The sequence below is a fragment of the Bactrocera dorsalis genome, chromosome 4 (assembly GCF_023373825.1).
Source record: "Bactrocera dorsalis isolate Fly_Bdor chromosome 4, ASM2337382v1, whole genome shotgun sequence".
Taxonomy (NCBI): domain Eukaryota; kingdom Metazoa; phylum Arthropoda; class Insecta; order Diptera; family Tephritidae; genus Bactrocera; species Bactrocera dorsalis.
In genome coordinates, this window is record NC_064306.1 from 74544739 (window position 1) to 74559381 (window position 14643).

A 14643-nucleotide genomic window follows, 5' to 3' on the forward strand; every position below is an offset into this window, starting at 1 on the left:
TTTAGTTCGTTCTGTGTACTTTCGGATTTTCATACACAATATAAACATTTTTGCATGTAATTTTCATATGTACACTTACCTATAAATAAAATCCAAGTAAGCACAGCTTCATTTAGAAGTTTTCTGACGCGGTATCACGACAGCTGAACAAAATAGTTTGTAGATAGATTAGATAAGAGTTACATTTGTATATACTATAGAATTGCTTAAATAAGGAAAGAAAATGGTTTTATTTTCATATATCTTATTAACGGTGATATTTTTCATGATATATCTTTTTCTGACATGGAATTTTACATACTGGAGTATTCGTGGTATAAAAGGTCCGAAACCGTTACCTTTATTTGGATCATTTCCAGGATTAGTTACCAACAAACAACATTTTGCAGACGATATAAACAATATTTATAGGCAAGATTATAAATTACAAGTTGATAAAATTATTCTTATATCAAATTTGAAGTACCTTGAAACGTAAATATTTTTACCTTTCTAGAAAATACAAAAATTGTGAAAGTTACGTGGGTGTTTTTCTCCTTCGTTCTCCACTACTTATGCTATTAGAACCACAACTTGTGCATGACGTTTTTGTTACTGCTTTTAAACATTTTAGTTCCAATGATGTTGCAAAACTGGTGAGGCAAAAATTGTAAATTATAATTTACGTTACTCTTAAACAATAACTATAATTTTTATTAGATTGACAAAAATAAGGATCCGTTATTAATATGTAATCCTTTTTTACTGAGCGACCAGGAATGGCGGGAACAGCGATCATTAGTATCTCCAGGTTTTACAATCGCTCGTATGCGATCCTCCTACGGTACAATGCAATTGGTTTGTAAGTCTTGGTGTGAGTTCTTAAAACATCAGATGAATATTCATTCAAAAGACGGTCTAAATGGAAAAGATGTAAGTTTCAGTGACACTATAACTTGTGTTAATATATACTAATACATATGTAGTTTGCAATAGAGTTCTAAGCCAGAACCTATGTACCTTCGCTAGGTTTGCATCATTCCTTAATACTTCATTTTCTAAACTATACAAATATTTATCTTAACGATATTGCGGGTTTACGTGTTATTGTGTTGGGGACGAAGCCATGTGCTGTAGTTCATCTAAAATACTATATAAAATTGCACGCGAACTTTTTCCTAAAAACTTTTGATAATTATTGTTTGCTAAAAATATGTACTCAAGTGTGTAGAGTCCTCCCTGAACCTGAGCACGCAATTTTTTATAAAAAAAAACTTTTCATACTGTCTGACAGACTGTCTGTCTTTTTGTCCGTCCGACCGTGCAAGCTGTAACTTGAGTAAAAATTGAGATATCTTGATGAAACGTGGGTACGTGGGTTTCTTAGTGCAAACAAAACTTCCAGTTCGTAGATGGGCGTAATCGGACCACTGCCACGGCCACAAATCGCCATTAACCAAAAACATATAAAGTGCCATAACTTAGCACTAAATTAAGATATAAAGCTGTAATTTGGTACAGAGCATTTCAGTAAAAAGGGCCACTTGTGGGAAAATTTTTTTCTAACAAGTTTAATGTACAAAAACCAAATTTGCTGAGAACAAATATTTTAAGAGTTTCTACCGTCAGTGTGAAAATTGATGTAATCGGACAACAATCACGCCTACTTCCCATATAGCACAATTATAAATTTGTTCAGTTTCCAGTACATAAATCAAGAAGCAATTAATATAACGGTATAAAACTTTGCACGAATAATGTCTTTTGTGTGTGCCACCTTATGTCCAAACATTGTTTAAATCCAATAAAAACTGTTCCAAGTCCCTAGGTACCGAATATTTAGGCCCCGGTACCTACAGTTGACTTTTGATTGAAAATGTCGGTCAATGTTTGATATACAATATATAAAATTAGAGGATAATCGTTCTCTTATAATAATTTGTCTGTATGTCAAAAATGGCTTGAATTGGACCAATACTTCCCTTAGTTCCCATATACCTAATAGGAAGATTTTCGAATTTCGGGGTGACATTGTATCGCATATATCGGCCAACATGTGAGTTATCTCAGTGAAAATAAGAGAGGGTGTTTTACTTATAACAGTGTATCTTTGTGCCTAAAATAGATAAATTTGAGCGAAAATTTGGTCTAGCCTAATATCAGGCTTTTCTAACATCCGGCTGACTTTACTCTACGTATATATGATACGATCACACTCAAACTTAGCCCTTCCTTTTTTGTTAATAAGATTTCATTGCTAAACGAAATAAAGAAAACTTTTGAGAATAAATCTGATGTGACCGCTGCCTTTTTGAAAGCGCTACACATCCGTTTTATACTACAAAATTTCTGTCTGACAACATCTGATGACTCAATGAAGGTGGAGAAGGACCTGTCTACCAGGAATAACGACTAGCGCGCTGTTGTAAACTAGGCTATAGCCGCGTAAGCGGTGTCCTACGTAAAAAAGGAAAAGAAGAATAAGAAATCAATTTTTTTTTTAATATTACAATAAATAATAAAAAATAATAATTAATAGTGATAACTTTTCTGGAAAGTCAATTGCTATTGAAATGGTACAAAATTAAATTGTAATGGAATAATTTCTTACTTGTCCCTAATTGTTCAATTAAGGATATTGTATTAGGAGTTTATTTAAAATAACAGGATATTTCTAATATGTATTAATTATTAAAAATCAATTAAATTTATGAAGAAATATGTATTTACATTAACCATTTCAGATTGCACTTCATTTCACTGCAGAAAATATAGCAAGAAGTGTGCTCGGTATTAGTGAAATAACTCTTGTTGACCAAATTACAAAAAATATGAAGATGCTTTCCGAAAACAACAACGTTTTTATTTTATATACCATCATGGCCGGTATATTGCCTAAAATTATAAACATCTTTAAAGTGAAATTTATTCCTAGCAAATGTGAAGATTTTTTTAAAAAGTTAATCCAAGAGGCTTTGAAAATCTATTTAGAAAGTTCAACAAAACGGCGTGACTTCATGGATCATTTAATGTCTCTAAAGAAAACCCACAACCTTAGCGAGCAAAACTTGATTTCGCATACAATGACATTCCTCATCGATGGATTAGATACATCAGCGACGGTTATATCTCACTGTTTATTTCTAGTAAGAGACATTTTGCCCCTAATATTAACGCTTTTAAATCGTACTTATTATTGAATTTAGTTAGGTCGTTACCAAACTGTCCAAAAAAGATTACGTAAAGAAATCGTAAATAACTCCATTAACGGTGAAATATGTTTTGAAACACTGAATGAACTTCCTTATTTGAATGCTTGCGTATATGGTATGTTATTTACAAAATTAATATATTTGCACTACTAATGTAAGAATGTTTCTTTTCAACATAAGAGAGTATTAGAATTCTTCCGCCTGGTTTGTGGTCCATTAAGAGATGCACCGTACCTTATACTTTTACTAACAAAAACGGTGGCAAAGTCTCCTTAGCAATTGGTGACTCTGTAATGATTCCAATATACGCAATTCATCATGATGAAAATCATTATTGTAATCCAGATCGATTTCAGCCTGAAAGATTTCTTACAGAAGATGGAAATAATTTGAAATTACTTCGCAATATTGGAGCGTTTTTAGGATTTGGCGATGGGCCTCGAATGTGTTTGGGTACGAATTTTTTTCTTTTTAATTATTTACAGGTATATAATGAAATCTTTTATTTTTTAAAGGCATTAATTTTGCTACGATTCAAACAAAGGTAGCCATCGCTTCAATTATAAGCCAATTTAGTGTTACTCTGAATGTAAAAACCAAACCATTTGTTAAACTAGATCCGAAATATTTTCTAACACAACAAGATGGTGGTGTTTGGCTTAATTTTAGTGAAAGAAGATATATTACATAATCTTAGGACGAATCAAGGACTTGGCAGTCGGTTTTTCCTAAGATGTAAACAATAATCGGCAATCTGAAATAAGCTGCTATTCTCATCACATTAAATTCAACCCATAATTATGTTACAAAACAAAGATTCGACAAAATGATCTGATTATATTTCATTACTAATTGTAAAAATAACGAATACAGAAAATCCCAACAATTTAGTGTTGATGTTGTAGCGGCGAAAAAAATTCCAGAAATGATTTAGAATAATACTTCGGAGTTGACAGATCTCGGTCCGACAAAAAACGGAATCCTAACGGTAATGGACATTCTGTAAATACATACATACATCTACTTAAAACTACAAGTATGTGGATATCAGCTTCGGTGTGTTCCATTGCGTATAGTAAGCTTTTGCAATTCGGCTTTCTTCTACCATTTGCTCTTCAGTTGAAAGTATGTTTATATCCTGCGTCAATCTGGTTGTGGTTTTGAATTCTCCAATAACCTTTTGCTCGAAAATTCTACGAAAAGATGCGGCGACTAACAGAAGGTTTCAAGACCGGAGCATACTTTTGTAGAACCCCCAGAGGTGATCTACTGACTGATGCCCAGAGTATACTAAAATTATGGAGGGGATACTTCTCCAGCCTGCTGAATGTCAGTGAAAGTATAACACCATGAGCAAGCAAACCCGATTCCCCAAACGATGACGATGGAGCAGACGTGCCCGACTAGAAAGAAGTTCGAAAAGCAATTACCCGTCTGAAGAACAACAAAGCGGCGGAGGCCGATGGATTGCCGGCTAATCTATTCAAACACGGTGGCAAAGAACTGATAAGGAGCGTGCATAAGCTTCTTTGTAGAATATGGTCACACGAAAGCATGAACAATGATTGGAATTTAAGTGTGCTCTGCTCAATCCACAAAAAGAGAGACCCTATCTGCGCCAAATACTGTATAAAGTTCTATCGAGCGCATTGTGTAAAAGATTAAAGCCCACCGTCAACAAACTGATTGGACCTTATCAGTGTGGCTTTAGACCTGGCAAATCGACAACTTACCAGATATTCACCATGCGCCAAATCTTGGAAAAGACCTGTGAAAAGGAATGGACGTTCACCACCTCTTCGTCACTTTCAAAGCTGCCTTTGACAGCACAAAAAAGAGCTGCCTTTATGCCGCGATGTCTGAATTTGGTATCCCCGCAAAACTAATACGGCTGTGTAAACTGACGTTGAGCAACACGAAAAGCTCCGTCAGGATCGGGAAGGACCTCTCCGAGCCGTTCGATACAAAACGAGGTTTTAGACACGGCGACTTTCTTTCGTGTGACTTCTTCAACCTACTTCTGGCGAAAATAATTCAAGCTGCAAAAACCGAGAAGGTACAATCTTCTATAAGAGTGTACAGATGCTGGCGTATGCTGATGGTATTGATATCATTGGCCTTAACCGGAGCGGTTGTTAGCGGTTGTTTTCTCCAGAATGGATAAGACAGCGAAGCAAATTTGTCTGGTGGTGAATGAGGGCAAGACGAAATATCTCCCGTCATCAAACAAACAGTCGTCGCACTCGCGACTAGGCACCCACGTCACTGTTCACAGTCATAACTTCGAAGTTGTATATAATTTCGTCTATTTAGGAATCAGCATCAATACCGACAACAACGTCAGCCTCGAAATCCAACGTAGAATATCTCTTGCCAAAAGGTGCTACTTCGGACTAAGTAGGCAATTGAGAAGTAAAGTTCTCTCTCGACCAACAAAAACAAAACTCTATAAGTCACTCATTATCGCCGTCCTGCTTTATGGTGCAGAATGGTGCACGGCATTCGATGGAACGATGATCTGTATGAGATATACGACGACATTGACATAGTTCAGCGAGGATACACTTAAAATGCCGAAGTTCAAAATGCCGACAAATCAGTACACCGAAAAATCGAAATACCGACAAACCATAACGCCGACGTGTGAAAAAATATTTTACCGGGTGTATACCGGGTGTATAACGTATTGCCGACAATCAAAATCTCGAAATTTAGAATCCCGACAGTCAAAATACTGACAAATCAAAATTTTGATTTAGCTGCATATTTAAATTTTGTCGGTATTTTGATGTGTCGTCATTTTGAACTTCAATATTTTAACTGTATCCCTATGTTACCTTGTACGCCCTTATTTCTATCGAAGCACAGAAAGAGAATTCTACTGATAAGGTTTATTATCCTGAGCGTTTCGTAGCCGTAGGCCGCAGGGCCTCGAACGAACAACACCACCTTCTCTTTATTTGTTAGTGTTCTGATTTGTTGGTATTTCAATTGTCAGTATTCTAAATTCCGAGATTTTGATTGTCGGCATTACGTTATACACCCAGTTCAGCGAATTAAAAGATAGCGGCTGTCGCACGTTGGAAGGACCAGGTGGAGAAGGACCTGGCTTCGTTTGGAATTTCCCATTAGCGCCACCTTGCGGAAAAAGTATTACTCCATTCTCTATTATGAATGGGAAAAAAGTAGGTAAAAGTTGTTGTGGAGTATTTACTCTTTTTCTACAGCAAAAAAACAAAAACACTAGGAACATTTCAGATGAAAAATAGCAGTCTTTTTTTATTAGTATACATATCCTAAAATATTTAAAAAGCAAATATAGATACACAATTTAAAGGTAGAGAGAGTTGTACAAATCTTTATAAACAATAACGTTATGTGATTCCCACTGGCCCTGACTGTGGTCTCTTTTATGTGGGAAGGTTTCACTAATTATCACTTTTACACCAGCTGCAATAATGTGGACAGCTAAGTGTAATATCAAGTTCACATTTTAGGCTTCGTTTCCCTTTTTGTGTTACTAGAAAATTTCGATGAAAATGTGCGATCTATATTACTGTCATAAAATTTGTGTGTACCGCTTCTTTCATAATTCGATTTGTTCTGATTATTCATATTATTAAAAGAACCTTTTGAATTTGCAGTATCTTCATACACAATATCATCCTCATCATTCTCACCTTCTTCGCTCGTTTCGTCATATGTAGTATTATTACTAAATATTTTACTTTGATTCCAACCATATTGTTCATTTTTAAAATAGGAACGAGGGAGATTATTTTTTTTGTATTTTTTCTCCATTTCGAAATTTTCATCTGAGTCGGTTTCACTATGCTCAATAGTTTCTGTGTGATTTTCATAGCGTAAGATTTCTTCTTCTCGCAGGTGAGACTGACCTTCTACAAAAGCTGCAAATCGTAAAGGATCACTTAGTTTGGATATAATCTGTAAAATGAAATTTTAAAAACAAAGATTTCGGTAAAGTTATGTATGGCCATACTTTCCACTGTTTACAGTCAGGACTGCTGGCATATGCTCGTAATTCGTTTAAGGCTTTGGAAGTTTCTCTAATACCTTCTTCATAAAATTCCTCGTTGGTAAGCAAACGTCTTTTAGGTGGAAACAGCCATCTATAAATCTTGAGAGGTTTGTATAAGAGTGAACTCGGCAAATAACTAAAAAATATGACTGCGGCTAAAATGAGTACACTGGCTTCTTCATATTGTATTGAAAAATATGCCATAATTATAGCCATTATTTGTAGAACCCACTTTATAATATTCTTCGATCGTTGATTTGTTGGGGGACCAATACGGTAACAAAAGAAGAAAGATATTATTCCCGTCGTGAATATATAGCAAAGAACATACGCGCGATACATTTGAAAAATCAAATGAAGGTTATCCCAAAGTCGTTGAATAATGTAAAATCCAATTGACCATCCACCAATCAAGACGGTGTACACCATAGGACGCCTATTAAGAAGTTAATTATAAATGCACAAAAATGTTAGAAATAAAACCTACCTGGGCATTAATTTACTTGTTAACCAAATAATAAGCATAAAAGATGAGCCTATTCCAATAGTAACTCCAGTCAGATAAAACAATATTGAGTTATTACTAAGACTTCCAGCAAATATAAATAAACATATACCCACGGAGAATTGAATAATGCGAAAATAGTCAAATCGTAATTGATGCAGTCGTACACGATAGGGCAGCGTTGTGTCAATTCCAATGCATTGTTGTTTAAAGGGATACAGGTTTAAACGTGTCCGCTTATTACTAAACAAATTAAAACTAAATAGAGACTGCCGATCCTCAAAATTCTGTCGAACTTCTGATGGCGTAGCACCTTCATATTGTTTGAATTCATCCTTTTCAATTTCCAATTGAAGCTCAATATTCTCAAAAATATGGGTCCAATCTTTTCGAGACCCACCGTAACAATAAATTCGCATATCATTATCGAAAAATCCCTTGTGGCGCGTCTTTGGATGATAGTCAACTATTGTTCCTGGTTCCAAAAATACGACTATAGAGTAAATAAATATTATTAAGATATAAAACAAACCCAATAAATAATTTAATGTATATTGAATACCTTGAGGCACATTGATGCCATCTGAATATCCTGCTATGAATACATTGCAGTAATATATTACAAGATAAATTCGCAAAATATACGAATTCATTTAATATCACCGAATTATAAATAAGCAATTTTTTATAGGTCGAAGTTTATATTCGTAAAAGATTTTGAACTACTGAAACCAAATTAAATCCCAATTCTTCACGGATTGCGCTTTTTTATTGAAAGTAAAGGTAACAATGTTGATTGTTTACAAATTGCCCGGTGCTACAGGGTAATACCAGAGAACGTAAAATATGCACAGAGAACGTTCTCTGTTAAACGTTCTCTGCATAAAATTCGTGGGAACGGAACGGAAAGACAAACCGAAGAACGTAAATGAAAATTCTTCTTCCTTTTTAATAGAAAAAACACTTAGATATTTGTCATTGTAAGTAATTAGGTTACATTTGCAACCATTTACGAATTTTTCCGAACGAATAATATGGCAAAAATGGAAACCATATTTTCCAAAATTTACTGTATACTATAATAAAGTATTTAATTGCCCGAAGTCACTAAGGAACTTGCTTGAATAACTTTAAAGTTTTGTTGCGCCTTCGATTCATTGTTAAATGCTAAAAATGAATAGGCCCATAACCGTTTTTTGAGCATCAATATATCTCTGTTGGCAATACTACGTATTTAAATGGAAAGGGAAATGACGAGTATTTTGTTAAGGGTGGGTTACAAATTTTCTCACCTTCAATATTTATCATAGCAACATAATGTCAAAACTGGGTTTTATAAAGAATAATTAATTTACGCGATTATTGATAGCCAATAACAAATAATATATCACTAAAAGACGTACCTAAATATACATATGTACATATATAAAAGTGATTAATAGATGATAATATACCTCGCAATACCACTTATACTTGAAAACGAATATAAAATGATTTTCTTGAGTTTTAATCTTTTTTGACCGAAAGGCAGACATTTCGTAGCAAAAATATCACTCAAATCTAGACAGTCACACTAAAATATTCGGACTTCCAAAATTGTGAAGTTAACAAAAATACAAAAGCGATACTTTAATTTCCTCTTAATGGACGAAGGATTACGACATACTTACAATCAATGACAAACGGTTTTTAGGGGCGAAAAGAAATGTTGCTGATCCCTGCCATTTTGATGTTTAACATCTTCCGTATGCCGAATCTTGTAAGTTATTGAATTTATATTGAAATAAATATGTAAATACAGGTGGAACTTTGGTTAAATGAAGAATCATATATCAAGATATGTATGCATGTGTCTTTCAGAGAAGACTCTTTTATTTTCATAAGTGTTAAATTATTTCTTTTATTTTCTACCTACATTCTATGTGTATGTATTTGTATACATATATAAATGCTGTTCGTCAATACATATTGTTTCAGCTCATCAGATCTGCACGGCTCATTCGATTCTTAAAAAGGAAAGTTCAAGCCACCAGGTTTTGTTTTTCCAAAACAAATACCATTAAAAATTTGTTTACCTCATCAGATCCATTCAAATTTTAGAATTCAATTTCTTGGTAGGAAAAATTACTGTAATACAGGAAAATATTGCATGCGAAACTTGTGTGGACAAAAAGTTGTTGAGTTTTACAGAAAATTTTGTACATTAATTTTGTGCTGACAAATATTTGCCTGATTTTTGTGTTTTTCATTCACAAATCGTTGAGATATTGGTTTTACTCTAAGGAAATGAATAATATGTAAGAAAGTTCAGTTTAAAAATTAGTTGAAGAGTATATGTATAATATATTATATTATATTGTTTCCGTTCTGAAATTTGTAATTTTTATTCATCTTCTGCAATATAATACAGTATTATCATTAACTATAAGTCATTACTACAAAATCAATCTACTATCTTAGTTTTCCTTAAGATTTCCGTCGTTATGGTGTGCTAAATACCGTGCACATATAAAGCTAAGTTAGATATTTTAATGAAAATATGTGGACAAATTAGATAATGTGGGCACAAATTGTGAGATTATTTAATGTTAGGCTCCGCCTGACATCTGTTTTGTCATACTTATTTTTATTGTAATTACCAGGTTCATGCACGCTTTTGTGAAGGAGGTCATTACTGTTCATTGCCGAGGGAATGCTGCACTCAAGGATGCTGTCCTCCATACCAAAGTGGACCTCGTCAATTACCACCATCATCAGAACATGTCTTGAATTTGTTTTTCATAAGTCATTGGTTTTTCTGGTAAGATTCCATATATATGTATATATATATGTTAATTATTAATTTTATTGTTTAATATTTATATATATATATATAAATTTAACAAAAATAGGAGCAGCAGATTTAGAAGATATGGGTATATAGATACATACATATATTACATATTTTTTATAAATATTAATGGGACATAACGGGTAATTGTAAACCAACCTCAGTTTACATATTAATAGACAATACATGAGAAAGTTTTTTTAGTATAAATAATCTTTTATTTTTATGGCATCATCCTAATTATCACATATTAAATTATATCTTTATATGACAAACATAAATAAAACTAGGTGTGTGGTAGTTGCGATCATGTTGGCTTTACTGTGTGCATACTCCTTGTGGAAGAAGCGGCGAACACTTTGCGGTTGGGGATTCACTGACCATCGTGCTCAATCTGAGGGTGACTCGGCAGGGTCCTGTTATGCCCCGCCACAATATAGCCGCTGTAATTCGTTTCATCATCCGCCGCCTCCATATACCGAGGTATTTTATTTATTTTTTTTTTTCAATTTATAACCGAATTTTTATTAATGAATAATTGAAGGTAACATCGAAGCCGGATCTTTATCCACTTGTTTTTACATGCAACAGCGACAATACTAAAACTGGTTCCAGTTACCTAATGGTACAATATTTTCGAAATTATATTGTCCGGCCAATTGGATCATTGTCTGCAGCTAGTACGATAGATTCTCTAAGTTCAAGCTTTATTTGTAATATTAACGAAGCAAATACTCTGGTACCACCACCATATTCTCGTGCAGCCAGCCCAGAAACTGGTTTTAATTCACATTTCCCCCAGGACTTTTTAATACCGCGATCTGCCTCGCAATTAGTTTATGCAAGTGGAGGTAATGGAGGCAATAATAATATGGGTATGCACGATATAAATAGTGGTATAGTCACTCAGCAAATATTTAAACAAAATAGAGCTCCGCATTTCACTGTGGTAGCACTAAATGGTTCAGTTGGCGGGAATGAAAACAACGTGGATATAGAAAATACATCAAACTCAACAACACCTTACAGCACTATTTTACAAACTTCGGTAGTTGAGCAATTCAATTTCAATGAAAAATCCGTCGAGAACAATTCTAATCGTTCCATTTCAAATCAAAATGGTAACCGTGGTGACACTGGTAATGGAAGTGGGGCTAAGAGTAATCGGAGCAGTGGATGCGCTAGCAACTTTAGCGGAGGTTGTATTCCAAAAGCTTTTATACAATCCCAAAGTGAACAGCAATTTCGTTATTTTAACAATAGCAGCAGCAGCATTAGTGATATTTTCATAAACAATAATTCCGTAGACCGATTTAATAATGGCTCTAATGGAAATGCTAGTAAATCATTTGAAGTAATTAATTTTGATGAGACTGGAGTGAAACCTCAACATACATTGGCTACTGATCTCAAAGGTTTTACTACACAAGCTCAATCAAGCAATCACGGGACAACTGTGATTCTTAACAACGGATACATCAAATCTAAACAACTACATCATACCAGTACATTTCCCACTCAACTTGTAATCAACACCAGTATACTGAATCCAACGTATAAATCTTGCGATTCAGTTGCTGGCTTTAATGGAGCTACAAATGATTTGTCAGAGACAGAGTTGAAAGATATTAATTTATTAAGGCAAAGTTTGGAAACATGTTACAATTTTTTAGAGAAACAACAACAACAACCTCAAACATCGGTAAATAACACAGAATCCCCATCATTTCCTGTTAATAAGAACCTTAATAAGTATACTCCAGATGATTTACCTAATTATACAACTTCAGATAATTGCTCTGATGTTAGTAGTATTGCAAATGCTTGTATACCAAGCTCGCCTCCACAAGCTACTAGCCCGACTGGCGAAGTGAAAGACATTCTCAATCAAATACGTCAGTGGCAGGAAGAAATAAGCTATGAAGATCTGCTGCTTCATATGAAGCCTGCGCTACGTCATACGTTGTCCTCACCATCAAGCACACCTGCTGGCATAGTTAAGACCTCTAACGAATATACACAGCGAAAATTACAACGCAATTCCGTTGCATGCTGTGAAATACAGTCAAACTCAAGTCTCAATTGCTCTAACAATCCAATGTTTGCTAAAACAACAGTTCATTTATCAACTACACCATTAGACAAGGCAAAAGCAACAATTACAGCTAAAGCACAAACCACACACAGATCGCCTAATGTTACCGACAATTTATTAAAACGTCCTACAACATTGCACCAAAACAAAATTAAACATTTTATTCCAAAATCGAATAAAGCTCTATATATTCCAATGATTCCGAATGCTACATCGTCGAATTCGAGCAAATTCCCATTGAAGAGTCCAGTCAATAGTATAGTGGGCGCAAAGTTTTTCACTAGTAGAGGAGGTAAAATGCGTAAAATTTTTATATCACGTTCGGCACCCTCAACACCAGGAACCGCGTTACCTCTTAAACCGTTAAGTGATGATAGTCCATTATTACCAGAACATGATGAAGATCCGGAGACTGACCAAAATTAAAATATTCAATATAATGTCGAAAAAATATGAAATTATGTTCTTAGAAATTAGGGGGAAAACTATAATTAATTCGCACTTAAGTTATTATTCTACATTACTTCTTTGCTATACTAATATGCATTTCCCTATATTGGATTAAATAATCAGTTTCAACTTGATAATGTTATACAATGAAATATTTTATTTCTATATACATATACATATATTATTCAAGTCATTGAAGTTTTGGAAACTGCATGAAAATATTTTAGTGAAATATTAATTACAATTTTTACAGATCTTCCATAAAAAATGAGAAGTTCAAGTAGCTTGATGAGAGAACGTCCACAGATGTTAAATAAAAATAAAAATCCAAATCTATTTAAATAACTTTTATGATGATTTAGATCGAAACAAATGATTATTCTTAATAGGAAATTAGATCCAAGTAAGTCGTTTAAAACAAGAATATTCTTTCGATTTTTTTGCCAATTAGTATACTATATGTATGTAAAATGACGTGTTACTAAAGATAAGCTATTAATGGTTAAAATGTATATATTATATGAAGATATAGTGTATTGATATTGAAAATCGTATTATCTCGTCGTGTTTTGTGGGTCATGGCTTGAGGTCAAAATATGGCAAAGTTACAGCCAGTTTAGCAGTTTTACTTTAGCATAGACAAGCGTTTATTAACCGACTGAATTTTTTGAAATCGAAAAAACTATGTCATAAATCTCTGAAATGAGCTGAGCATTTTCTTTCTACAAAAATAACACAAGGAGGTAGGTTTAAATTTATGTTTTCAGCAGTTTATTTTGCTCCTATAAATATTTGCCTTATTTACCACATTTTCAGTTATATATGTACGTTGTTTGCAAATTGAACCATAGTGTCATTAAAAATTCTAGATTCTGACCCAATATTTGAAAAAAAAGATTTTTTATCATGAGGAAAAAATAAAATTTAAATAAATATCTTAAAGGAAACAACGATAATACTTCGTTATTTTGAAATAAACAAGGAAATTACATTCGCGAATTTAAGTCAAATTAATATACTTATGTACTACTGTGATCAAATTTAAAGGTGAATATTTAATTTATACTTTGCGTGTTTTTCGAATCGGTAAATTTTTCTGGAAGTTGGTAGTACTGTTAGTGACATCTATGCTAAATTTCACGTTAAAATATTCATTAGTATTTGAGATACGCGTCATTTTGTGAGGCTCTAAAAGTGAATTCTTCGATTTTTACTGTCTGAATTTATTGAACAAAGAAGTGCGATAATGCACTATCTCATACTGCATTGGTTATTCGTGATCATTTCGCCACATTTTCAACTAATCCCGATTGATTTACCTTCGTGTAACTTTTGCCTATTGAACAAATTCACATGACCACTCCGAGGACACCGTTTTGACTCAATCGAGGATATAAAAGCTGAATCGAATAAGGCTCTGAGGATTTTTCCAAGTGCTATGGTGACTGGAAAACTCGTTGGCATAATTGTATTACAGTGGGAGGGGATTACTTTGAAGGAATTGAAATTGACACAATTCACTTTTCAATTTGA

General features: G+C 33.7%; 3 protein-coding genes across 4 annotated transcripts; 2 read left to right on the forward strand and 1 right to left on the reverse strand.

Annotated features, from left to right (window-relative positions):
- The first annotated feature begins 102 nt into the window (after window positions 1-102).
- On the forward strand, window positions 103-4077 carry LOC105228328 (probable cytochrome P450 28a5). 2 transcript variants are annotated; one of them, XM_029551147.2, is made up of 8 exons: window positions 103-411; window positions 497-635; window positions 700-912; window positions 2724-3125; window positions 3186-3306; window positions 3372-3644; window positions 3707-3735; window positions 3809-4077. In XM_029551147.2, exons 1-8 carry the CDS (start codon window positions 224-226, stop codon window positions 3824-3826), a joined length of 1383 nt encoding a protein of 460 aa, XP_029407007.1. In that variant the 5' UTR covers window positions 103-223; the 3' UTR covers window positions 3827-4077. The 2 variants fall into 2 exon arrangements, with proteins under 2 accessions (XP_029407007.1, XP_011206429.1); XM_011208127.4 differs by having other exon boundaries at window positions 3707-4077.
- A 2343-nt stretch (window positions 4078-6420) lies between these two features.
- On the reverse strand, window positions 6421-8533 carry LOC105228329 (nuclear envelope integral membrane protein 1a). Its single transcript, XM_011208128.3, has 4 exons — window positions 8298-8533; window positions 7718-8228; window positions 7192-7666; window positions 6421-7136 (listed from the first exon to the last, which is right to left on the reverse strand). The coding sequence occupies exons 1-4, from the start codon at window positions 8386-8388 to the stop codon at window positions 6678-6680; spliced, it is 1536 nt and encodes a 511-aa protein (XP_011206430.2). The 5' UTR covers window positions 8389-8533; the 3' UTR covers window positions 6421-6677.
- A 485-nt stretch (window positions 8534-9018) lies between these two features.
- LOC105228330 (homeobox protein 5) lies at window positions 9019-13659 on the forward strand. Its single transcript, XM_011208131.4, has 4 exons — window positions 9019-9494; window positions 10378-10535; window positions 10856-11048; window positions 11110-13659. The coding sequence occupies exons 1-4, from the start codon at window positions 9441-9443 to the stop codon at window positions 13084-13086; spliced, it is 2382 nt and encodes a 793-aa protein (XP_011206433.1). The 5' UTR covers window positions 9019-9440; the 3' UTR covers window positions 13087-13659.
- The last annotated feature ends 984 nt before the right edge of the window (window positions 13660-14643 follow it).